A 25,243-nucleotide genomic window follows, 5' to 3' on the forward strand; every position below is an offset into this window, starting at 1 on the left:
CTTAGCGTTTCCTCAGGTTACACGAGTTGAGTTGTTTTACGCTTAAAAGTTGTTGTTTTGGCTCTCACTGAACACACCAACACTGAAGACATAGCTGTTCTTTTGTACTGCTTTTAAGAGAAGCATTCTTAGTATATGAGGCCAAGGATGTTCATCCTCTTCAGCTCTAGCGTAGAAAACTGGCTCTTCCATGTTTTCATGTGTTTCTTCTTTCTGTGTGTCCGCTACTTTGAAACGCTTGGGCCGCTCTGTCCGACACAGTTTCAAACTGGTCATGTGACTACATGGCCACATCTGATTGGTAAAAAAGTTAACGGAAACTCCACTGGTGGCATGTTATCTAATGTGTTAAACTAATTTTTTTTTTTTAAAAAGTAACGAGTCAAATTTTGCAAATTTAGGGGAGTAAAAGTACCGTTTCTTCTTGACAAATGTACTCAAGTCAAAGTAAAAAGTATTGTGCAAAAAAGATACTTTAAAAGTACATTTCTTTCAAAAACTTACTCAAGTAAATGTAACGGTGTAAATGTAACTCGTTACTACCCACCTCTGAACAGATCCTTCTTCAAGCCAAGCCTGCGTCATGTTCTCCTTAAATTGCTGGCTGTCTGAGTGGTGTACCAGAAATGATGTGGGCTTCATAGTTAATTGGCAAACCTTCTGGAATAAACCTGGTCTTGTTAGGAGAGACGGTATCGATCCCACTTTGGATGGAGCAGCTCTCATTTCTAGAAATATGGACAAATTTATTAAATCCCCCAAAATACGACTCTCCAGAGTTGGGACCAGGAAGCAGAGTTGCAGTCTTACACGCCTCTCTGCAGCTTCTCTCCTCCTGCTATCCCCCCAAAAACCCATCTCCATAGAGACTGTGTCAGCTCCCAAACAGACAAAAAACAAACTAATAACCAGCAATAAACAATTTAAACATAAACTATCACAAAGAAAGAACAATAATGTATCCACATCTGAACCAAAGAGTAAAACAGTGAAATGTGGATTATTAAATATTAGGTCTCTCTCCTCCAAGTCTCTGTTAGTACATGACTTAATAATTGATCAACAAATCGATTTACTCTGCCTTACAGAAACCTGGTTGCAGCAGCATGATTATGTTAGTTTAAATGAATCAACACCTCCGAGTCATTCTATCTACCAGAAATCTCGAAGCACAGGCCGAGGGGGCGGTGTGGCAGCAATTTTTCACACCAGCCTATGTGTTGATATGTAGGTGTTCATGCAATGATAAGGTTTACCAGCAGGGGGCGCTGTATTTAAGAAAGCTCATGAATGCCTCCAGGGGAGCACATAAAAGAAGACTGGTCTGTGGTGTGACAGAATGAATGGTGTCAATAAAATGTTTGGAGCAGTAGCTCGCAAGGCATAAGTGGATGCTGTGTTATTTTTAACAAGCGCTATGAAGACAACACAGCCTATTAATTAACAAAAGACCAAGACAGACTTTTAATTCATTTGAAAGCCTGATGCTTAGCCTTGTCCACCCCAGCTGTAAAACTCAGAAACCAGTCTTACTTGTTATCATCTATCGTCCACCTGGGCCTTACACACAGTTTCTGTCAGCTTAGATAAAATAATTATTGTGGGTGATTTTAACATCCATGTAGATGCTAAAAATGACAGCCTCAACATGGCATTTAATCTGTTATTAGACTCAATTGGCTTCTCTCAAAATGTAAAAGAACCCACCCACCACTTTAATTACACTCTAGATCTTGGTTTAACATATGGCATAGAAACTGAACATTTAACAGTGTTTCCTGAAAACCCTCTCCTGCCTGATCATTTCCTGATAACATTTACATTTACAATACTTGATTACACAGCAGTGGAGAGTAGACTTTATCACAGTAGATGTCTTTCTGAAAGCGCTGTAACTAAGTTTAAGAATACCTATACCGTTGTATAATTCTCAAACACGTAGCCTAAAGCAGATAACTCGTAAGCTGGAAAGGAAATGGTGTGTCACAAATTTAGAGGATCATCATTTAGCCTGGAGAAATAGTTTGCTGCTTTATAAGAAAGCCCTCCGCAAAGCCAGAACATCTTACTATTCGTCACTGATTGAAGAAAATAAGAACAACCCCAGGTTTCTCTTCAGCACTGTAGCCAGGCTGACAAAAAGTCAGAGCTCTTTTGAGCCAACCATCCCTTTAACGTTAACTAGCAATGACTTCATGAACTTCTTCACAAATAAAATTTTTATCATTAGAGAAAAAATTACTAATAATAATCCCACAGATGTAATATTATCTACAGCTACTTTTAGTACCCTTGATGCTAAGTTAGACTCTTTTTCTCCAAATTGATCTTTCTGAGTTAACTTCAATAATTACTTACTCCAAACCATCAACATGTCTTTTAGACCCCGTTCCTACAAAACTGCTCAAAGAAGTCCTGCCATTAATTAATTCTTCGATCTTAAATATGATCAACCTATCTTTAATAATTGGCTATGTACCACAGGCCTTCAAGCTGGCTGTAGTTAAACCTTTACTCAAAAAGCCATGTCTAGACCCAGCAGTCTTAGCTAATTATCGGCCATTCTCCAACCTTCCTTTCATGTCAAAAGTCCTTGAAAGAGTAGTTGTCAAACAGCTAACTGATCATCTGCAGAGGAATGGCTTATTTGAAGAGTTTCAGTCAGGTTTCAGAGCTCATCACAGCACAGAAACAGCTTTAGTGAAGGTTACAAATGATCTTCTTATGGCCTCTGACAGTGGACTCATCTCTGTGCTTGTCCTGCTAGACCAGGGGTCGGCAACCTGCGGCTCCAGAGCCGCATGCGGCTCTTTAGTCCTTATACTGCGTCTCCGCGTTGTTTGGGAAAATAAATTAGTATTTAGCTGAAGTGTATTTTATTTATGTTAGTTCTTTTTAACTTGTAGTTCTAAATTGGAAGATTATTGTGATATTGAAATATAAAAATAAAATTATATTCTATTATTTTTTCACTGCTCAAAATAAGAGTCACACTCGCGGAAGCCGGTATTCCCGCCGAAACGCCATGCATTTATCGAGACTTTCAACCCCAGGTAGGCCAATTATGGATCTTCGGATCCACATTATGTCAGCAGCTATTCTCCACCGTGAACTATGTTAAAGACAAACACCGCTCACGCCTGACAGATGACAGCTTACAGTCCTGCATAAACTGACTTCGTACAGCCCCGATTAGCAGACTGTGCGCAGAGGTTCAGGAGCATAAGTCCCATTGTAAACATATCACGGCAGACCGATGATGTTTGCATGAACACGCTTTTCAGCATCTCTTTATTGACCACTTTTCACACACGGTTGCTGTACGCATGCAGCCGGCTGTAGCTTTTCACCTCACAGCCCGACATACACCACCAACAACTCAACAGCACAGATAGCGCAGACGTAAAGGCAGCGAGGCATGATTGCGGGTGTGGCTCAGTTGCGTCCGCCTCCCCTGCAGCGGCGCTGCAGACCACACCCCGCCGCACGCATTAACCTGGTAAAATACATATTTAGGCAGAATTTTGCAAATATCTATTTTTAATTTTTCAGCATCACAGTGTTTTTTTACCAATTATTTTTTAAAAGTCAGGTCAAGGCTCCAACAGCCCAAAGGCGATATAAGGGTGGTGGCTTACAACAGTTTTTGTGTCACGGTTCTGGGTCAGTTTCAACCCAGTATTTTGAGTTTTGATTGTTAGTTTATTTTTGAATAATTGTCGTGGTTTTGGGCGCTATGAGTATTATTATTATAATGATGATGATTATTAGAATTCTATGTTTCTGTTTATTCATGTTAAGGATTTGTTCTCGGTTGTATCTCACGTTTAGTTTAGTTCAGGTTCCATGTGTCATTCTCTGTCTGTCTGTCTCTCAGTGTCAGGTCTGCGTCTTGGTGTAGGGTTCCCTCTGTCTCATCTTGTTGATTATTCCCAGCAGTGTCCACCACCTGTGTGTAATGCCCGTGTTTCTCTGTGTGTATTTAAGTCGTGTCCTCTGTCATTGTAGTTGCTGGTCCGTCTGCGTTCCCACCATGTTTCATCCGTGTGTTCCCTGCCATCACCATCATGTACCATCGTCTTCCTTCCTTTATGTTCAGGTTCGTGTTCTTGTTCATGCTCTGTAGTTTAGTTGTCCCAGTATAGTTTAGTTTTCCGTTTTGCCGTTTGCCTTTCTATATTTCGTGTTCAATAAATCACCTTCACGACTGCCTGCGTTTGGATCCTCTTTTTCCTTTTCCACACGGCTCTTCTCACTCGCCGTGACAGTACGGACCAGCCATATATGGATCCAGCGGCATTCACCCCACCCACGGAGCTTCGGCGGCTCATAACGGACTCAGTGTCAAAATTAATCAACCTGTGGCTTGAGCATGAGGGAGAAGCGTTTCTCTACGTTCTGGAAGTCAGGCTACAACAGCTTATTTCAGATTATCCCTGGCTATTGGACTCACTGCACCCGCTCGTGCAAAACTTCATTCTCCATGAACTACACCTCCACTCCCCCGCCGCTACTGCTCGCCCGCTCACTTCAACGGAGGACGTGCCATCCGTACCGCCGGATGAGGAGTTACCCGGCCCGTCGGAGCCATCTCCATGGAGGGAGCGACGTTCGCGCCGCCGCGCGGCACCCCACAGCCGGAGTTCTGAATGTCAGAGCAGCCGGCTGTGGTGAGTGAAAGGGACATTTTTGTTGACTCTGTTGCTTTTGTGACTGTTTATTCTGGGGCTATTTTTTGTGCTTCGACTGAGGATAACATTGATTTCTCACCCATGGCCATAGCCTCTAAGACTGCCTGTTCTGAACCCTCGTTCCATGTTTATGACCGTGTCCGCTCCATTGTCCCATCCTCACTTCCATCCCAGTCAAATGCCAGGCCTGTAACACTGCCCCCAGTTCAGTCAGCAGCAACACTGCCCCCAGTTCAGTCAGCAGCCACGCTGCCCCCAGTTCAGTCAGCAGCCACGCTGCCCCCAGTTCAGTCAGCAGCCACGCTGCCCCCAGTTCAGTCAGCAGGCCCGCTGCCCCCAGTTCAGTCAGCAGCCACGCTGCCCCCAGTTCAGTCAGCAGGCCCGCTGCCCTCAGTTCAGTCAGCAGGCCCGCTGCCCTCAGTTCAGTCGCTCAGCAGCCTACTCACTCATTCATTTAGTCTTCATCCTCACCACCGCATTACAAGCAGGGAACACGCTTCATACCAACTTTTGCTGGTTCTCTTAAGCTGGCCATCTCTGAGACAATTGCTCCCTCTAGAGCCTCCCCAGAGGCTGGGTGTCGCTCACCAGCCAACTCTGGACCCCTAGAGGTCAAGACGCCAGCGCCAGCAGCTCACCCGGAGGACTCACCAGAACAGTCTCGGCTCTCAGCCCCCCCTGAGAGTTCAAGTGAGTCCACCCGTCCGCTTCCGTCCTCTGCTGAGTGTCTTGGGGAACACTTTCAGCCCTCTGAGGACTGCAAACCACTGTTGCTGAATGAGTCTAGCCACTGTGCTGCTCAGTCCGAGCCAGTGTCCACACTGGCAGAGGTCTGCGTACCGTCTGCTTCAGTGTCTGTTTCCACTGGAGGGCCCGAGGAGCCCGTCCAGTCTCAAGCCACGTTAGCTGGGGGTTCAGGTGAACCCAGCCAGCGTCTTGCCTCGTCAGCTGGAGGGCCCGAGTCGCCCGTCCAGCCTCAAGTGTCGTCAGCTGGGGGTTCGGGAGAACCCAGCCAGCCTCAAGTGTCGTCTGCTGGAGGGCCCGAGTCGCCCATCCAGCCTCAAGTGTCGTCAGCTGGGGGTTCGGGAGAACCCGTCCAGCCTCGAGTGTCGTCTGCTGGAGGGCCCGAGTCGCCCGTCCAGCCTCGAGTGTCGTCTGCTGGAGGGCCCGAGTCGCCCGTCCAGCCTCGAGTGTCGTCTGCTGGAGGGCCCGAGGAGCCCGTCGAGCCTCGAGTGTCGTCTGCTGGTGGGTCTGAGGAGCTCGTCCAGCCTCGAGTGTCGTCTGCTGGTGGGTCTGAGGAGCCCACCCAGCACCACGCCTCGTCTGCTGGGGGTCCTGGAGGACCCAGCAAGCACATCCTCATGTCTGCTGACGGTCCGGGGAAGTTTGTTCAGCCACCACCTGCTGAATCATCCCCTGTGACTCCTACACCGTTGCCTGCATCCACATCACCTCCTGCAGCACCGCCGCCGTCAGGTCCCGCTGCCGTCAGGTTCCGCAGCCGTCCCGCTGCCGTCAGGTTCCGCAGCCGTCCTGCTGCCGTCTTCATCCACGCCTGGTCCAGCCTCAGCTCCGCCTTCGTCTGGTCCTGCCTCGTCTGGTCCTGCCTCGTCTGGTCCTGCCTCGTCTGGTCCTGCCTCGTCTGGTCCTGCGGTTGCGACACCGCCGTCAGAGCCCGCTCGGCCTGTTCTGCCTCGCCTCTGGCGGCCATTTTCCAGGCCTCTAGGTTGGCTTCATGCCCATTGTGGACGGCCTCCGGAAAGAGTTCGTCGCCGCCGCTGGCCTCGCGGCCGACCTCCGGACCTGCTCTGTAGCCGCCGTTGCCGTGTGCACGGTCGGCCTCCGGAACTGCTCTGTGGTCGCCGTTGCCGTGTGCACGGTCGGCCCCCGGAACTGTTTGCCCGTCGCCGCCGTTGCCGTGTGCACGGTCGGCCCCTGAACTGTTTTGGCTCTTGTGTTGTCGACCTCCGGGTCGACCCCCAGACTTTCCTGTGCACTCATGAACAGTCTTGTTTTGTGTTGACCTGTTTTTGGTTTACTCTGGACTCTTGTGCTCATTGTTTGTTTGTTTGTTTTTTTCAATTCAATTCAATTCAATTCAATTTTATTTATATAGCACCAAATCACAACAAAAGTCACCTCAAGGCGCTTCATAGATACAGAGAAAAACCCAACAATCATATGACCCGCTATGAGTAAGCACTTTGGTGACAGTGGGAAGGAAAAACTCCCTTTTAACAGGAAGAAACCTCCGGCAGAACCAGGCTCAGGGAGTGGCGGCCATCTGCTGCAACCGGTTGGGGTGAGAGAAGGAATACAGGATAAAGACATGCTGTGAAAGAGAGACAGAGGTTAATAACAGATATGATTCAATGCAGAGAGGTCTATTAACACATAGTGAATGAGAAAGGTGACTGGAAAGGAAAAACTCAATGCACCATGGGAATCCCCGGCAGCCTACGTCTATTACAGCATAACTAAGTGAGGATAGGGCTTTGGAGCGTGATGTCACGGGGGTGGGCGTGGAAAGGATTTTGGCCTGATCCGCCATTTTCGGGGTCTAAGCGCAAGCGACGAAGGAGCGAAAGCACAGCCATGGTTCGTACTTGCTGTGTGGTTGGCTGCAATGTTCGATCTTACGATCGGCACGGGAATAAGCTTGGGTTGTCTTTTTATGCTTTCCCAACCTGGAAGCAATATCAAGGAGCTCATGTATCGGATGTTACCAAACGAAGGCGTCGAGCCTGGATAGCAGCCGTGAGACGAGCTGATATCAAGTTCTGTTCCATCTCCCCATATCACTTGGTGTGCTCCAGACATTTTCATTCCGGTAAGTGCTAGATATGTTCATATCACACTTTATAGCTGAATAATATTATCGTTGGTGGTCTCGGAAGTTATAGAAATTGCGATCAAACATGAATGGAGTGACTTTGCAGATATATGTGCTATGTAAAGATTCGCTAATTCTTTTGCACAACTGTAGGGAAGCCTGCTTATGAAATGGATCAAACAAATCCAGACTGGGTACCAACGCTACACATGGGGCACTCCGAAATCCGAACATCACATTCAGACCGTCACAGGAGGCGAACACAACGGCAACAAAAAAAAGCACTAGTAGGGGGTAAACAACAACCGCACCCCCAACCACAATCTCTTATTTTAAAAGTTGATCTTAGTCAATTAACACAAACATTTGAGTATTCATACTGCCTTAATGTATAAACCACTTTTAAATTCCCTTGTGTATTTGCACTCTTTTTATTGGACAGGCTTTCACAATGGAGCTGCAGAATGTGAAGGTGAAGCCCCAGCAGAAGTTACCACAGGAGAGCAGCCAGAGATGGACAACACAGGAGAGCAGCCAGAGATGGACACCACAGAAGAGCAACTCCATAACAACCTTGTTATTTTGGCTGAGGGCCAAATTTGTCTTGGACAAGTAGAAGCAGAGGTAATGGGTGCAGATGCAGAAAACAGTGATATCAGAGAGAAACAGACAGAAGATCAAAGACTGACAAATGATTGTGTGCGCTGTGTACAGAGCAGAGCAGAAATAAACCGGCTGCTGGAGGAGAACAGAAAGCTTAAATCAAAGTTGGACAAGACAGAGCTGAATGAAAACTTTTTAAAGGATGATACGGAAAAAGTGAAATATTACACTGGTTTTACTTGTTTTGCTATTTTTATGTCCGTGTTCGAGAATGTAAAAGCTTTCCTTCCAGCATCAAAGAAACTGTCGCATTTCCAAATGCTTTTACTCACACTTATGCGACTTAGACTTGATCTTCTTGTTCAGCATCTTTGTTATCTATTCAATGTCTCCCACAAAACTCTTTCTTCTATCTTTGCTGATACAATAGACGTTTTGTATGCTCGCTTTGGATTACTTGTACACTGGCCAGAGAGGCACTGTTTGCAAGCAACAATGCCTCCACAATTTACGGAAACTTTTGGAAATCGGGTAGCCATCATTGTAGACTGTTTTGAAATTCGTACAGAACAACCATCTAATTTAAAGGCTCGTGCTCAAATGTACTCACACTACAAGGGTACACACACCATGAAATACCTGATCGGGATTACTCCACAAGGTTCAATTTCATTCATTTCTAAGGGGTGGGGGGGCCGTGCATCAGATAAACACATCACGGAGCAATGTGGAATACTTAACAAGCTGTTACCAGGGGGTGTAGTTTTGGCTGACAGAGGCTTTGACATCAGAGATGCGGTGGGAATGATGTGTGCGGAGGTTAAGATCACAGCATTTACAAGGGGCTTCTGTCAACTAGATGCCAAGGACATAGAAAATACACGAGCCATTACACACCTAAGTATCCATGTCAAGCAAGTAATTGGCAGTTTGCGCAACAAGTTCAAAATGCTACATACCACCATGCCAATCCGTTCTCTTCTTCCATGTGAGGGTGAAGACGTTACCTTCATTGATAAAATTGTGAGGGTGTGTTGTGTTTTGGTTAACATGTGCCCTAGTGTGGTAGTGAAACCAGGCACACATGAGACTTGTACTTGTTAATTAATAATTGTGAAAACTCTCAGTATGTCTCTGAAGACATAGTACTAGTAAAACCTTTTTTTTTTTGTGTTATTGTATGAACACACTGACATTACGTTATGTAACCATTTCTGTACCTGTTTCACTAAAATGACGTTATAATAAAAGCAAGATAACAAATAACTGTATTTCACTCTTTATTTTACAGTTTGACAATTGTTACATGGTAAGTGCTGCAGGTTTGAAATCAAGTTATACATATTTCAATGCACTTCTGACAGAAAACTAGACACCAGGAGGAAAAACTTTGTGACCACTCGCAGCTGCATTTCGCTTAGAGAAATGTTTTCCTAAAAGTGCAGTTGCAGCTCGGTAAGACCAAGGGACTGTGCACCTGTGTTGTGCAAACACGCCAGAGACATTGGTAATGTGGAAGATTGTACAGTGTGTGATGTGTAGTATTTCTCCAATCCAGACAAACACACTGCTTTATTGTGTTTATGAAGTGTGTCTAACACTGGTGACAACTCCTCAAACGTAGCAGAAGGAATCTTTCGTTTTGAAGGACGGCTTCTTCTGCCTTTCACCACAGACGGTCCGTTTATATTTTCATCAAGAGTCTTTTTTTGTGCTGCTGAAGATGAAAAGTCAATGTTATGGCCAACCTCTGGCTGTATCTTGGTTGTGTTCCCCGGCAAAACCCAGTAGGCTGGTTCATCTGTGACAGTCTTTGTGCCACGGATCCTCACTGTTGCCTCCACTTTAAATAGAAGTGCAGCGACATGGGTGCAGGTCTCAGCAACTCCGGCCATACAGGTGCAGTGTGCAGCTTCGACTTTCCCCGTGGTGCTTACAATTACCCATGGTCGTAATGCAGGTTCATTCAATCTTTGGGAGTGCAGTACCTGTAACATACAAGGACAAGGTTGATGTAAAGACAATGAATGAAATGAGACAGGGAGGACACGAATTGGCGTTAATAATTTGCCCGATTATCAATGTGTTAATTTGCATCTACTTTACAATTATGGGCACATAATATGATAACGATATTTTAGCAGTTCGATGATAAATGTATAACATTAATTATGGTGGGGGGTGGAAAATGGCTATTACACTTGATGCGCTTCAGCTGACTTACCTTGGTATGAATGACGACGTACTCAGAGTTTGGCGGCTTGAAAATACCCAAATCTTGCACCCAGCCGTTGGTAAATTGGATGTGCGCCTCCAGTGACTTGTAATTTCGGAACTGGTTCGCTGTGTAGGCGCTTACTCCACAAACAAGATAGGCAAAGACATCGGGGTAGGACAGTGGCGGTAGGTCGTCTGGGTCTTTACTCCACTGCCGTATTTCGTACGGGTCCAGATTTGCGATGCACTCTATTTTTTTTTCAAGTAACGCTGCTTCGCCTCTGGACGCAATCGGTCTCTATACCGTCCGTTTTCTTTTGAGCTGCTTTTAAGCGTGATTCTTGTCGTCGTCGTTCCAGCAAAGTGAATAGGGCTTTGGATTCGTAGACCCCGAAAATGGCGCTGCGCTCCCATAATGCATTGCGGCGTGACGTCAACTCCAAAGCCCTATTCAGGGCCACCTGGTCCAGCCCTAACTATATGCTTTAGCAAAAAGGAAAGTTTTAAGCCAAATCTTGAAAGTAGAGATAGTAACTAGTTACTTTGAAAGTAACGACTAACTCAAGGTTCGAGGTTCTTTATTTGTCACATGCATAGTTATACAAGTATAACACATGGTGAAATGTAACCTGACACGACCCCTGACTTGTGCAAAAATGGGGGGGGGGGGGGGGACATTATATATATAATATATACATTAGGGGAATGTGCAGTAGTAGCATGTATGCAGCAGGCAGGTGAATTCTGTACATAAAGTGAATTAAATAAGAATATACAAACTGACTATTTTACAGAATAGACAATATAAACATATTTAAAATTAAAGGAATTTGAAATGTACATTGTGCCGGTGGGTTTAGAGTTTCTGGAAGAGAATCCTGTGTCAGTCAATTATAGATGAGTGTGCGTGTAACTGAGTTACTTTTGATAGTAACTAGTAATGTAACCAAGTTACTAATTTAAAGTAACTTACCCAACACTGCTGTTCAGTGGGGACCATTACACCTTGTATAAATCTTTTACCAAGCTCCTCATAGCTATTTAACATCTCCTGCAGCTCAGCGTTAGTGATATCAGGGATAGAGCTGGGTTGGCCAGTCTGACTAGTTGTGCCTGCAACTGGTTGTCGGTTAACCATGTTAGCTATCGTGGTCACCGGAACAGGCCGTACAATAAAAAATGTCCCATAATACAATGTTTTACACCAAATAATATTAATGTGGCCATTCCTTCACAGGGGTGCCACAACAACATCATCCAGGCAGGAAACAGCATATGCAATGTGAGGAACCAGCTACCACTCCATGAGGTGCTGAAAAATGGCCGGGGCTTCAAACAAGCCAAACAGAAGTGTGACGAATTGGTACCATACAGAGTAGAGAAGGCTGTTTTTGTCTTTGGACTATGCAGAAAGGGGAATCTTCCAGTAAGCGTTGGTTAAATCCAGCATCATAAAAAAATAAGCAGTGCTTAACCAGTCCAGGTCAACCCAAGGCATGGGATAACCATCACACCATGAGACCTTGTTCACTTTGTGATAATCATAACCAATGTTCCCTCTTAGCTGTGCATGTGCGCGTGCTCAATTACGCACTGCTGGCACGGTCTCTGCGCAGAAAAATCTGCCATGCACACAAAATAAAATTCTAACCTGAACTGAAATTAAAGTAAATACGTTAACAATTCTGTTTTGCAGTGTTAGTCAGTGACTGGTTGCTCCAGTATGGGATTAGAACGATGCCACCTTATCCCATAGTCCAGCCAATCACGCAATTCACATTCGTATATGTGCAGCTAATCAACGTCGTTGACACGCTATGACAGCGTCCTTATGTGCCGACACCGGTGTTTTAGCTAGCAAAGCGGCGTGGCTGATGTGGAGTGAAGCCACGTTAACGCCAAAAGTGTGGACTTTATACCAGTTTTTCAATTGTGTTGATAGGCCACGTAAAACCAGAGTTATGATAAAAAATATATGCAATGTTTGGTTTTCTTCCTGAATACTACCATTGTTTATATTTACTGCGGGAAGAAACTATAAAAACTGCGTTTTATAAGGAAAAAGGCTTGAAAGCACTCTCCGCCTGCGAGCAAAGACGGAACCAAAACACCCCCACCCTTTTCCATTGATCAAAAAATGTACCATGTCGACCAATCAAAACATGGCATTTAGTTTCCAAAAGTTGATTCTTTTCTTCCAGACGTAGCGTTTTGTGGGAGAAATGTTTCATCACTCATCCAAGTGACTTCTTCAGTCTCAGCTGACTGCAGGTCTCTCCAATCTTATAAACAGTACATTTGCATAATAACTGAATCCAGCCCACTGAAGGAACAATGGGCTGGGAGGTCAGTTCCTTAATCTTAATTCTCATGACCATTGATCAACACCCACTGACCAAAACCCACTGATCAAAGACCACTGATCAATGGCCATGAGTACCATTCACAGAGATTTGGGGAATGGCTGCAATCACAGCATTGTAAGATGGCGAAAGATGTACCCTTAGGCCCCCTCCTCCATGGTCTTTCCCTTTTCAAGTAAATGGCCTCTTTGACTGCGCGCTCAAATCAGCGTTCCTCCCTGTCCAGGATGTGTACATCCTCATCATTGAAAGAGTGTCCACTGGCCTGTAGGTGTAAATAGACTGCAGAGTCCTGGCCTGACGAGGTAGCTCTTCTGTGTTGTGCCATCCGCTTCGCCAGAGGTGGTTTGGTTTCCCCGATGTACCAATTCAGGCAATCCTCTTGGCACTTAACAACGTACACTATGTTACTCTGTTTGTTTCGGGGGACCCAATCCTTGGGGTGGACCAATTTTTGGTGCAGCGTATTTTGGGGGTTTAAAAGCCAGAGACCAGAGTTCAGAAAAAATGCCTCTCAACTGCTCCGATACTCCTGACACATATGGGATCACTACAGGTTTTCGCTTAGGCAGCGGTTGTCCTTCTCTCCTGGATCGGCTAGAGCTTTCTAGCTTTCTTTCATAATGACTGAAACGAGCCCACTGAAGGAACAATAAGCTGGGAGGTCAGCTCCTTAATCTTAATTATGCAAATTGTCATTACCATCTACTTTGTAGAATGGGATAGGATCCTCTCAAGATTTATATGGGCGGGTAAAAAGCCAAGAGTTAAGTTCAAAATACTTCAGCTTTCCAAGGATAAAGGAGGATTAGGCCTCCCTTGCCTACAGGACTACTACAGGGCAACACAAATAAGAAATCTGGTGGGCTGGTGTAAACCTGGATACTGTTCGAGATGGAAGGAAGTGGAATTGTCCTTGGGAGGTAATTTCCCTGTCGGGGCACTGATAGGAGATCCTTCAGAGTTACCACTCCTGGGAGACCCGGGCAACCCTTGGATAGTAAGTTCAATAAAGATATGGGAAAGAGTACTTAAAAAGTATCAATTAATCCAGAGGGCTGGATTCCTTAAATGGTTTGCATATGACCCAGAATTTTTGCCTAGTAAGATCAACTCGACATTCAAAACATGGGCAAATAAAGGTCTCACCACATACAGTAACTTGTTGAAAAATGGAAAAGTGATGAGTTTCCAGGACCTTAAGAAAAAGTTTGGGTTGCGAAATCAAGATTTTTTTTAGATACTTGCAACGGAGGGACTTCCTGAATAAAAAGCTAAAAAAAACCTCAGTTATCGACTGGGAATGAAGATATTATATATACATATATTCGAGAATGCATATAGAGATGGACCCTATCAAAGAATTATTTCCAAATTATATTGTTCACTGATCAATCTACGAGGTCATGATACAAGATATGTTAAAGCAAGATGGGAAACAAAGCAATCTATCCCTAACAGGAGAGGAATGGGGTGGGATCTGTAGGCAGCAGTGGTCAGTAACAAGCTCCCCCTCATGGAGGGAATTCATTTGGAAGAATGTAATTAGTTATTTTATTACCCCAGCTCAAAAATCCAATTATTCTCAGAATACATACAATACATGCTGGAGGCATTGTGGACATGCAACAGCAAATCATTTCCACATTTTTTGGGAATGTTCCCGTGTGGTTCCATTTTGGAAGGAAATACACAAGGTCATGGAAACAATCTTCCAAAAGAAAATACAATTTCATTTTGCATTATTGTACCTAGGCAACCTAAAGAGTCTTGATCTATGCAAACCGGATAAATATTTGTTCAGTGTGCTGTCGGTAAAAAGGCCATAACTCGCCTTTGGCTTAAAGAGGATACTCCTACTATAGATGAATGGATTGATGTGATATATACTATTTTTGTCATGGAAAGAATAACCTTTAGGCTAAAGTGGCAGGCGGACTCATTTGAAGAATATTGGTTGAAATGGTTGAAATATGTACAAAATGGGAGGCCCGATTTTGTATAATGTCATTGTATTTCTTGGTTTGTTTGTTTTGTTTGTTTTTGTTTTGGTCCGTTTGTCTCTTTTGTTGTTGTTTTGCTTTGCTTTGCTTCCCTCCCCCCCCCCCCCCCCCCCCCCACAGTGAACAGTTTGAATTTGTTGTACATGTTGTATAAATAAGAAAACTAATAAAACATAAATTTAAAAAAAAGAAATGGGAGGAAGTTTTAGGAGTGAGGGCTGTGTTTTGAGATGTGAGAGATTTGCGACATTTAGCGCAAATCTTGTGTAGTTAGTGTGTAGTGTAGTCAATAGTTTTGTTGTGTGTGTCAGAACAATGAGGCAACTGCTGAATGTTACAGGAGTGATACATCCCCTGTTGTCAGTACTGCAGGTATCAGGCTTTTGATTTCCTCCTTTATCTCATAGTGGACAGAAATTATTTCTTTTGGAGTGGCACAAATAATTTGTGTGGCATCAGATTTGATGCAGAACACCTGATTATTCTCTAAATAGTTTGTTTAAAAAAATGTATTGGCTGCATTTTTAGGTAAACAGCTGCAAAAACATTGTTCTTTGCAAAACTCAGTAACTTTATATAACTATATAATTAATTGCCCAGCATTGGTCTTTACATACTGTATTTTGCAGACAGAGAGTTACAGGACTCTCTCCCAGACCATTGAGTTATTATACAGGTCAGAGCTTTATTTAAAAAAAAAGTTGTGCTTTCAAAATTGGAGTTAAAGTTATTTTTACTTCCAATAGCATTAACATATTACACAAGTCATGAATAAGATTGTGGGCTAAAGCAGATAATTAAAAGTAGTCTAACATAATTGTAAATGCTGTAATATGATTATTTTAATAAACCATGTAACTTGGATGGATTCGAAACTGGTGTGAACACGTCTGCTGTTGCTCACAGTGGGATCACAAGGGATTGCTCAGGGAGTTTGTGCGTTCGCTCAAACACATGAAAAATTACAGGGAACATTAATCATCACAGTACTGTATAAAACCTTGCGCTCACTTCTTAATTACCTGGAAGCACCTTAAGGACAACCGGCCCCTCTCAACAGCTGGGACCAATCAGCTGGCAAACAGATAGGCATAGGAGACCAAACACTGAGGAACAAATCCTCATTTCCTCCTAAGGCAACAGCATTTTCTCCATTTTAGCCAATTCTTTTTGCACAATTTATCTATTGTGCTCAGGCAACATGTAGGGCCATAAACATACTTTCACGCCAGGCCGCATTTCAAAGTGGTGCTCCATGAGAGTCCTGCAGACAGGCAGGAGGGAGAATACATCTGCAAACCACTGTTGCAATACAGGAACATCTGATTTATTGGAATGTGTGAGATGTTAACCACAATAACTCTTAAACACACTGTCTGAAAACTTCATGCCCACAGCACGTTTTTGAGAAAAATCAAAATTTTTGTCCTTGAAGATCATTTCAGAGTTTTTAATGAGCTGCAGGAACCCTGTTCAGTGTGCGTGGAGAACAGCCCAGTCTCCTCCTGTGATAAACTTCCACATGTACGACTGAAAACAGTTAAATTACTTTAAATCTGAAATCATGGGTCACACTACTTGTTGTGAGACCATTTCTTTATTTTTCACAACAAACTGTTTAATAAGATAAACTTTACACAGAGTTCATCAAATATAACTAATGCTTTAACATTATCAGGATTTCATAATACAAACTTCAAATCAACAAGAAAACAGCTGCAAAACAAGATGTGGACTTCAAGGACACAGTAAATACACTAAAGTTAAAGGAGGAGCCAAAAATAGAGGTTTAATAGAATTGAATGAACTAAAAGTAGTCACCTGTGATCTTTAAAATGGTCCAGATGCGTGCTGCTGTTTTGCTTCAACATTTCTGTTGTGTGAATAAGAATGTGTTCTTTGCCTAATTAAAGAAAGGTTGCACTGACTCACACCTCCATCTTCTGGTACAAACTGGTATTACATGGAAGTACAGGCCAAAACCAGTTTAGCTTAAGTCTCTTATTTCTGAACATAAAGTCATAGCAGGGGTTGTTTCAAAGCAGGTTGACAGATTTAGTTCATTTTGGAAGTTTTGAGAGAGACTGCTGTAAAATTATTTGCAGTTTTGGGAGAAAAGGATTTAAGAGAAGGGATTATCACAGCAACAAATTAAATATGAATGAAGGATTTAAATTTAATCGAGGTTAAATGAATGAAGAAAATTTTTGGAAAGACTAAGAAAGTTCAAATAAAAAGAAATTGATATACATATCCATATCTGTAATTTTGATACAATATTAGCTTTGTATAAAAAAAAAGAAAGAAGAAGACATTCCTATAACTTTAATAATACAGTAACAAGTACAACTACTAAACACTACTGTGTCCTAGGGGAACAAAGATTAAAATGTAACAGGGATAACATTTTAGAGAATTAAAACACCTCAAAGGAAAAAGAACTTGATATACAGGGTGGGCCATTTATATGGATACACCGCAATAACATGGGAATGGTTGGTGATATTAAAGTCCTGTTTGTGGCACATTAGTATATGTGAGGGGGCAAACTCCTTAAGATGGGTGGTGACCATGGTGGCCATTTAGAAGTTGGCCATCTTGGACACAACTTTTCGTTTTTCAATAGGAAGAGGGCCAGGTGACACATCAAACTTATTGGTAATGTCACAAGTCTCTTCCGACATGGACAAGGGAGTCAGAAGAGACTCTGCAGGGGTGATTTGAGTCAACTGACTGGGATGTTCTTTGTGATTCCAATCAGGACAATATTGACAATCTGACAGGCTGTGTAACAGATTATATCAAATTCTGTGTGGACACTGTGGTCCCCAAAAAAACCATTCTGTGCTTCCCCAACAATAAACCCTGGGTTACCAAAGACATCAAAGCAACCTTAAACAAGAAAAAAAGAGCTTTCAAAAATGGTTACAGAGCTCAGCTGAAACTGGTGCAGAAGGAGCTGAAAGCCAAGATTGCAGAGAGTAAAGAGTCCTACAGACGGAGGCTGGAAAGCAAACTGCAGGAAAACAACACCAGGGAGGTGTGGAATGGAATGCGGACTATCACGGACCTGAGACAAAAGAGTGGTGTTGGGATGGATGGGGACGTCAAAAGTGCTAACAACCTTAATCTGCACTTCAATAGGTTTGACTGCCCTGCGTCTCCTGTCTCCACACCCAGCTATTCCCATCTTCTCCTTTCGCCTCCCCCCTCTCCTGCCCCCTCAGACTGTCTCACCCTGTCCCTCTCAGCAGATGACATCAAAAAAGAATTGGGCAGCAAAGCTGCTGGCCCTGATGGTGTCAGTCCCAGGGCCCTCAGGTGCTGTGCTTCCCAGCTGTCTGGAGTTCTACAACAGTTCTTCAACATGAGTCTGGAAATGCAGAGAGTCCCATCACTCTGGAAGACATCCTGCCTGCTTCCTGTCCCTAAAAAGATCAACCCATCGACCCCCGGTGACTACAGGCCAGTGGCTCTGACCTCACATGTCATGAAGACGCTGGAGAGACTCATCCTGAAACATCTGCGTCTTCTGGTGGAGCCTTGGCTGGACCCCCTGCAGTTTGCTTATCAACCTCGTATCGGCGTGGAGGATGCCATCATCTACCTGCTGGACCAGGCTTATTCTCACCTGGACATTGTTGGGAGCACTGTGAGGGTCATGTGCTTTTAACACAATCAGACCATCACAGCTGTGGAATAAGCTCACAGAAATGCAGGTGGATGCCCCAGTGGTTGGTTGGATTACGGACTATTTAACAAGTCGACCACAGCATGTCCAACTGAAGAGCTCCCGCTCAGATAACATCCTGAGCAGCACAGGCGCGCCGCAGGGGACGGTCCTATTACCCTTCCTCTTCACTCTCTACACATCTGACTTCAGGTACAAGTCTCAGTCATGCCATCTGCAGAAATTCTCGGATGACTCTGCCTGTGGGCAGAGTCATCCGAGAATTTCTGGGCTGTGGGATGGACAGGAGGAGGAGTACAGGAGTGTGGTCGACAGCTTCGTCGAGTGGTGTGAGCTAAGCCACCTACAACTTAACATCACAAAGACAAAGGAACTGATTATGGACTTTAGGAAGCAGGCTCCTCCTCCTAACCCTGTCATCATCAGAGGGGCTGATGTGGAGATAGTTGAGGACTACTGGTACCTGGGGGTACACTTGGACTGTAAACTGGACTGGACCAAGAACACCAATGCTATCTTCAAAAAAGGGCAGAGTCGGCTTTTCCTACTGAGGCGACTCAGGTCCTTCAATGTTGGTAGGAAAATGCTGACCATGTTCTATCACTCGGTGTTGGAGAGCGTCATGTTCTTTGCAGCTGTGTGCTGGGGAAGTGGGGTGAAGACAGCTGATGCCAAAAGGCTGAACAAACTGATTAGAAAGGCTAGTTCTGTCCTGGGTGTCAGACTTGAGAACCTGGAGGAGGTGTCTGAAAAGAGAATGCTAAAAAAAGCTTGTTTCTATCATGGACAACCCCTCCCACCCCATGCACGCTCCCATGATGGACCATCAGAGCAAACACAGCAAAAGACTCATTGCCCCGAAATGCAGAACTGACCGCCACAGTAAATCCTTTGTGCCAGTGGCAATAAGACTGTATAACTCTTCCTCACTCTGTAGGTAATTTTCCTGAGACGATTACCAATGTTATTCTGTTCCCTTTCAGACCGTGTAATATTACCCAACAGTACCTTATTGAATATTTGTTTCATCCCCCCATCATACGCTGCTACTCCCTTTATTCTATTGCACAGTACTTTGTCACTTTCTAGAATCGCCTGCACTGATAGTTAAGTTATTTATTCACCAGGATATAGTTATATATATTACATCGTTAGTTATCCGATACTATGTCTTGCACTATCCTACTGTATATTACTGTACACTACTATTCTTATTGTATATATTTTATATCTTATATCTTATTCATCTGTTCCTCTGTCTCTCCTGCTGCTTTGAGCATGTACATGACAAAAGAATTTCCCTCGGGATAAATAAAGTTATTCGTATTCTTATCTATACATGCAGCTTCCTAAATGTAACATTCAGGATTATTCACTGCAAGTCCAGAAATCAGAGCTACCTCACCAGATCCAAATGTGACATCAGCTGACACTCTTTACATGAGATTCCATCTGAACTCTGTGGAGCCTGATCTCAAGGTTTTAAAGTCCAACCCTGAAACCAGAAGAGGATCTTTCTCTCTCTTCATATTCATTGTGATCCAATGATTTCAGTCCTGAATAATCAGGCTGATGTTTGCACAGAGCAGATAATGAAGTGAATGCACATTGGTAACAGTGAAACAGTTTATGTACAGCTTGGGGTCACAGCTGAAGTTCACTTCCATGTGAGTACATTCATGTTTGTTACGATGACCTGATTGTGAGAAGCTTTTGTCACAGTGTCTGCAGTTGTATGGTGTCTCTTCTTTGTGGATTCGCTTATTGCTTTTTCTTTAAGCTCACGTGCAGTGGTGAAGGATGACCCTCAGTGGTCACAGATGTACTTTTTGACCCCGCTGTGGAAGAGTTCATGCATTTTTAATGTACTTGGTGTGTGGAAGCCTCTCCCACATTCTTTGCAGTAGTTCATTTTGTCTCCAGTGTGTCTACGTTGACATGGCTTAAAGTCCCGTTGATGATTGAAGGTTTTTCCACAAAGGCCACAGAGAAACGCTTTCCCACCACCACAGTGACGACAGGGCTGAGAACTGGATCCATCTTTATCACTCTGCTTCTATGCAAAGACAGTATAAGTCAACTCTGCCAATATCCAATTGCATTTCACTGTTTACATTATAACACTCAGCTTACTGGGTGAAAATGCCTCCTCATTTTTCCAAACAGTTCATTCAGTATAATTCCATAAGTTTACTGATCAGACTTGTTCCAAAAACTCGGGTTACAATTACAAGATAAAAATAAATACATCCTCACAGTAACTGCACTTGTAGAGTTAATTTCTGGTGTGAATCTGTTGGTGTTTTTTCAGGTGATGTGGAGCTTTAAAAGTCTTCTGACACAGGTCACATTTGTAAGGTCTCTCCTCAGTGTGGCTAAACATGTGTTGTTGTAACTGTGCATCTGTTGTAAATGGTTTCCCACACTGATCACAGCAGTAAACATCATTTCCAGTGTGAATCCGTAGGTGAATATTTCGGTACTTTTTTTCACTGAACCTTTTTCCACAAAAGTCGCAGCTGTACGCCTTAATTCCAGAGTGGGTAACTAGATGCCTCTGTAAGTCGCTATTTTGAGCAAAAGCCTTACCACACAACTCACAGCTGTGTGCTTTAACTCCACTGTGGATGATATGGTGTGATTTTAGGCCTTGACGATGGGTAAAAGACTTTCCACACAAGTTGCAGCTGAATGCTTTAACTCCACTGTGGATGAGTTGGTGTGTTTTTAAGCTATCAGCCAGGGCAAAAGACTTTCCACACAAGTCACACCTGTGAGGTTTAACTCCACTGTGGATGAGTTGGTGTGTTTTTAAGTTTTGGGCTTGATTAAAAGACTTTCCACACAAGTGACAGTAGTGTGCTTTAACTCCACTGTGGATGAGTTGGTGTGTTTTTAAGTTTTGAGCCAGAGTAAAAGACTTTCCACACAAGTCACAAATGTACGGTCTAACTCCACTGTGGATGAGTCTGTGTGTTTTTAAGCATCCAGCCCGGGTAAAAGACTTTCCACACAAGTCACAGCTGTAAGGTTTAACTCCACTGTGGATGAGTTGGTGTATTTTTAAACCTCCAGCCTGAGTAAAAGACTTTCCACACAACTCACAGCTGTAAGGTTTAACTTCACTGTGGATGACTTTGTGTTTTTTTAGACCTCCAGCCAGAGTAAAAGATTTTCCACACAAGTCACAGCTATACGCTTTAACTCCACTGTGGATGAGTTGGTGTGTTTTTAAGTTTTGAGCCAGGGTAAAAGACTTTCCACACAAGTCACAGCTATACGCTTTAACTCCACTGTGGATGAGTCGGTGTGTCTTTAAGCTTTGAGCCAGGGTAAAAGACTTGCCACACAAGTCACAGCTGTACGCTTTAACTCCACTATGGAAGAGTTGGTGTCTTTTTAATTCTCCAGCCCGGGTAAAATCCTTCCCACACTGATCACAGCTGTATGTTTTCTCTCCCTTTTTTCTGTGAGGTTTGTCGGCCTCCTGAGAGTGCTGACTTTTCGCCTCATGTTGGTCCTGCAGAGACAGAGATACAAACAGAGGCAGTGAGTGAAATGCAGTCATGGAACAAACTGAAACGTTAGTGGAATTTAATGTGACAACAAACACATTGTTGGTGTGTTTCCACCACATTCTGGTTATAGTATCACATTACAATGATGTGCTACAATGGGAGTTGTAATTAAAATGACATTATTGAAGAAATATTGATCAGCGGAGAAAATCATTTTACTCATAAAAAAATGTGAGTTTAAATGATGATATTGTTGTTTCAATGTGTGTAGATAAAATATCATGTTTGTATTTTATTGTAACTGCTGTGGTTTTTGATTTTGAATGTAGATTCTATATATATGGAGGAGCCCAGGATGGAAAAGATAATGCTGCTGTTAACGTGTTTTTAAAAACCAACCAACTGTGCTCACAGTTTCAATAACAGTGTAACTGTGATGTTTTTCTCACTTTTTGTGTTGAAGTCATTGTTTCCTCTGTAGTGGCTGAGCTGAGTCCAAATGGCTGAAATTGTTCCTCTGTTGCTCCACCAGCCTCTTCTGCTCCTGTTACTCAGCTGGGACACATAAAGTATATACACACATCCCTGACAAAAAGAAACAGAGCAAATAAACATTACTATGCTCCTCAGTGACAACAATACCTATGAAGCTTCAAGGTGAAACCTCAGATAGAAAGTAATCAGTTGCCTACAACAATCTAAAAGGGAAAAAGCCACTGACTGCCCTACATATCACTGCCTAAGAGTCCCGGAAATGGCTTATGTATAAAGAAGGTTAATAGTTGGTTCTAGCAGTTAAAATGTTCTTGCTTGTACATTTCTTTGGACAATATTATATAGGTGCATTCTATCTTATGTAGGAGACATGTTTATCGTGACACAAAGAACATGTTTTTGTTGCACTGCTATTATCGCAAGGTTTGGGCGTGATCATATAGGCTGTGAGGCCCACGTTTAATAATCACGCTTAGTTCAGTGAGCTATCCTACAGAAGCCTGGTTTGCCTCTACTAACTGGTATTTTCTTGCAATTGTATTGCAACATTGTGAAAATTTGTAATGTATGGTGTTCTAATTATTTTATGTTTTAATTTAGAATACACAAGACTGTAAAGTAATTCTTCTAGGACAGTGGTTCTTAACCTTTTTGGAGGTACCGAACCCCACCAGTTTCATATACGCAATAAGATTTTTTTCGAATTCAAGACATGCATATATTTTTTTTACTGGGCCGTGTATGTCATAGCGGAGGTTCTGCCGAACCCCTGAGACCGACTCACCGACCCCCTAGGGTTCGATCGAACCCAGGTTAAGAACCACTGTTCTAGGACCTCCAAAGTGACAGGTGGCCATAGGGGATTTTTTTTTGTTAACCCTTTAAGACCTACCATAGAATCAAGTCAGCCAGAGCTTATATTATATTTTTACCTGCTGTAGTGCCATTTTTGGGAGCATTTCAAGTTGATATACATCAATACAACCATTATAGCCCAAATTTTAATAATATGTATGCATTAAGTGCATAGTAATTACATAAATTGCAAAAAAGTGCAATAAATTACAAAAAAAATAAAAATTGTTTTTTTTTAACATATATTTCCAATTAGAGAAATTTAAGAGGCTTATCCCTCAAAACTGTAAATACAAAAAAGTTGCACAAACTAGTTTCCCACCACAGGAAATTAATTTTGAGTGTCTTCATAGTTTTATTTTTGAAATACACCAATTTTTATATACTGCAGGAAAAACTAAAATAAATATTATAATGCAAATTTGCAAAAAAAAAAAAAATAGCATATGCATCAAAATAAACTATTTCCAGCAGTGCAATATGAGTCCTAAGCATCCCAGAAACGACACAGAAAGTCATAAAGTCAAACATAACTTTTAAAAACACCAGTATAGGCTCATAAGGCCCTGATGGTAAAAAACTACAACTACCGCAAAATGACGTCACTTCCGGTTTCGGGCAGGTAATGGCGGACATGCAATAGTTTGCGCTGATGGACGTAGGAAGTGTTACAAACAGCTGATCGGATAAGCAAAGCGTGTTTCTGGAATATTATGTTTTTGTTGCTAAAAAACAAAAACGATTTTCAATTTTTTTTGTAGTTTATTGCAATTTATTGCACTTTATGTAATTACTATGCACTTAATGCATACATATTATTAAAATTTAGACTGTAATGGATGTATAGCAACTTGAAATGCTCCCAAAAATGGCACTATAACATGTAAAAATGTAATATAAGCTCTGGCGGACTTGATTCTATGGTAGGTCTTAAAGGGTTAATATTCAGAAACCTAAAGTACGTGTCAGCAGCAGAATGGACCTAAAAATAAATGTTTGTTTCAGTTCTATGAAGCTTTGAGTATTTTTGGATTAGTAGCACTGCTGTGTTTGTTGCATCATATTGCTGTAATTGTTTATATGCATTATATATTCTGAGGTAAGTTGATCTATAGTGTTACATCATATTCTATAAGGATGTTATGTGTTTGTAGACTTTCTGCCCAGTTTGACCCATTTAGCAGAAGTCAGCCTGTTTAAGGCTCTGATATCTATTCTGTATGACTTAAAGCAGTTATGACATGGTCTGATTTACTCACCCAATAAAGGAATATTTAATATATCAGTCTACTCTTCATTCTATCAGAAACAGTTATCACAGCTTGAACATTTTCTTTTCACACATGTATGTAAGCATTGAGTCGAATTTAGTAATGCCAACAAAATGAGATAAGAGTATTTATCTTATATATATATATATATATATATATATATATATATATATATATATATATATATATATATATATATATATATATATATATATATATATATATATATATATATATATATGAGTAGAAATCTCCCAATTCTTTGAATCTTTGGGCTGAAGGAAGGACAATACTCGGTGTATAAATGCTCAATCAACAATCCTTTCTTTCCATACAATTTTCACACAATGAGCATAAAAACCATCCGGATGGGGAGAGATGCATGAGAGGGTCACAGCAAGTCTCAAAATGGTGGTGTGTTACACAGCTTTTTATACTTTCTTCTGGCCCCCACCTGGTCATAAACCTAAACAATCACAGTCCCTTATCTGTCATGGCGCCTAAGTTATGACCTCGGGCTCCCTGTCTTTCTACCTCCTACAAGAGTGGGGGCACAGAATGTTGTTTGCTCTTGCTGTTACCGGCCCAGGGTCCTTCGCATGCAACATTCTCAGAAATGATTTAAGCAGTCTGACATGACAAGAAAACAGTGTAAAACATTCACGGCAGATAAATGGTGGCGCCCACCTGTCTAACAGAACCC

General features: G+C 42.6%; 2 protein-coding genes across 3 annotated transcripts in view; one reads left to right on the plus strand and one right to left on the minus strand.

Annotated features, from left to right (window-relative positions):
* Positions 1 to 25,243, minus strand: part of LOC146521305 (uncharacterized) — a 55,103-nt gene that overhangs the window by 25,878 nt on the left and 3,982 nt on the right. Inside the window, exons 2-3 of the mRNA XM_085155054.1 lie at positions 22,369 to 22,504; positions 20,650 to 21,921 (exon numbers count right to left, since the gene is read on the minus strand). Coding sequence (XP_085011180.1) covers positions 20,677 to 21,921; positions 22,369 to 22,386 — 1,263 coding nt within the window. The 5' untranslated portion in view covers positions 22,387 to 22,504 and the 3' untranslated portion in view covers positions 20,650 to 20,676. The remainder of the gene's footprint in view (positions 1 to 20,649; positions 21,922 to 22,368; positions 22,505 to 25,243) is intronic.
* Positions 7,177 to 9,901, plus strand: LOC146521307 (uncharacterized). 2 transcript variants are annotated; one of them, XM_085154998.1, is made up of 3 exons: positions 7,177 to 7,521; positions 7,678 to 7,818; positions 8,036 to 9,901. In XM_085154998.1, exons 1-3 carry the CDS (start codon positions 7,197 to 7,199, stop codon positions 9,229 to 9,231), a joined length of 1,662 nt encoding a protein of 553 aa, XP_085011124.1. In that variant the 5' UTR covers positions 7,177 to 7,196; the 3' UTR covers positions 9,232 to 9,901. The 2 variants fall into 2 exon arrangements, with proteins under 2 accessions (XP_085011124.1, XP_085011123.1); XM_085154997.1 differs by lacking the exon at positions 7,678 to 7,818 and having other exon boundaries at positions 7,967 to 9,901.

Source organism: Neolamprologus multifasciatus, chromosome 3, assembly GCF_963576455.1.
Source record: "Neolamprologus multifasciatus chromosome 3, fNeoMul1.2, whole genome shotgun sequence".
Classification (NCBI taxonomy): domain Eukaryota; kingdom Metazoa; phylum Chordata; class Actinopteri; order Cichliformes; family Cichlidae; genus Neolamprologus; species Neolamprologus multifasciatus.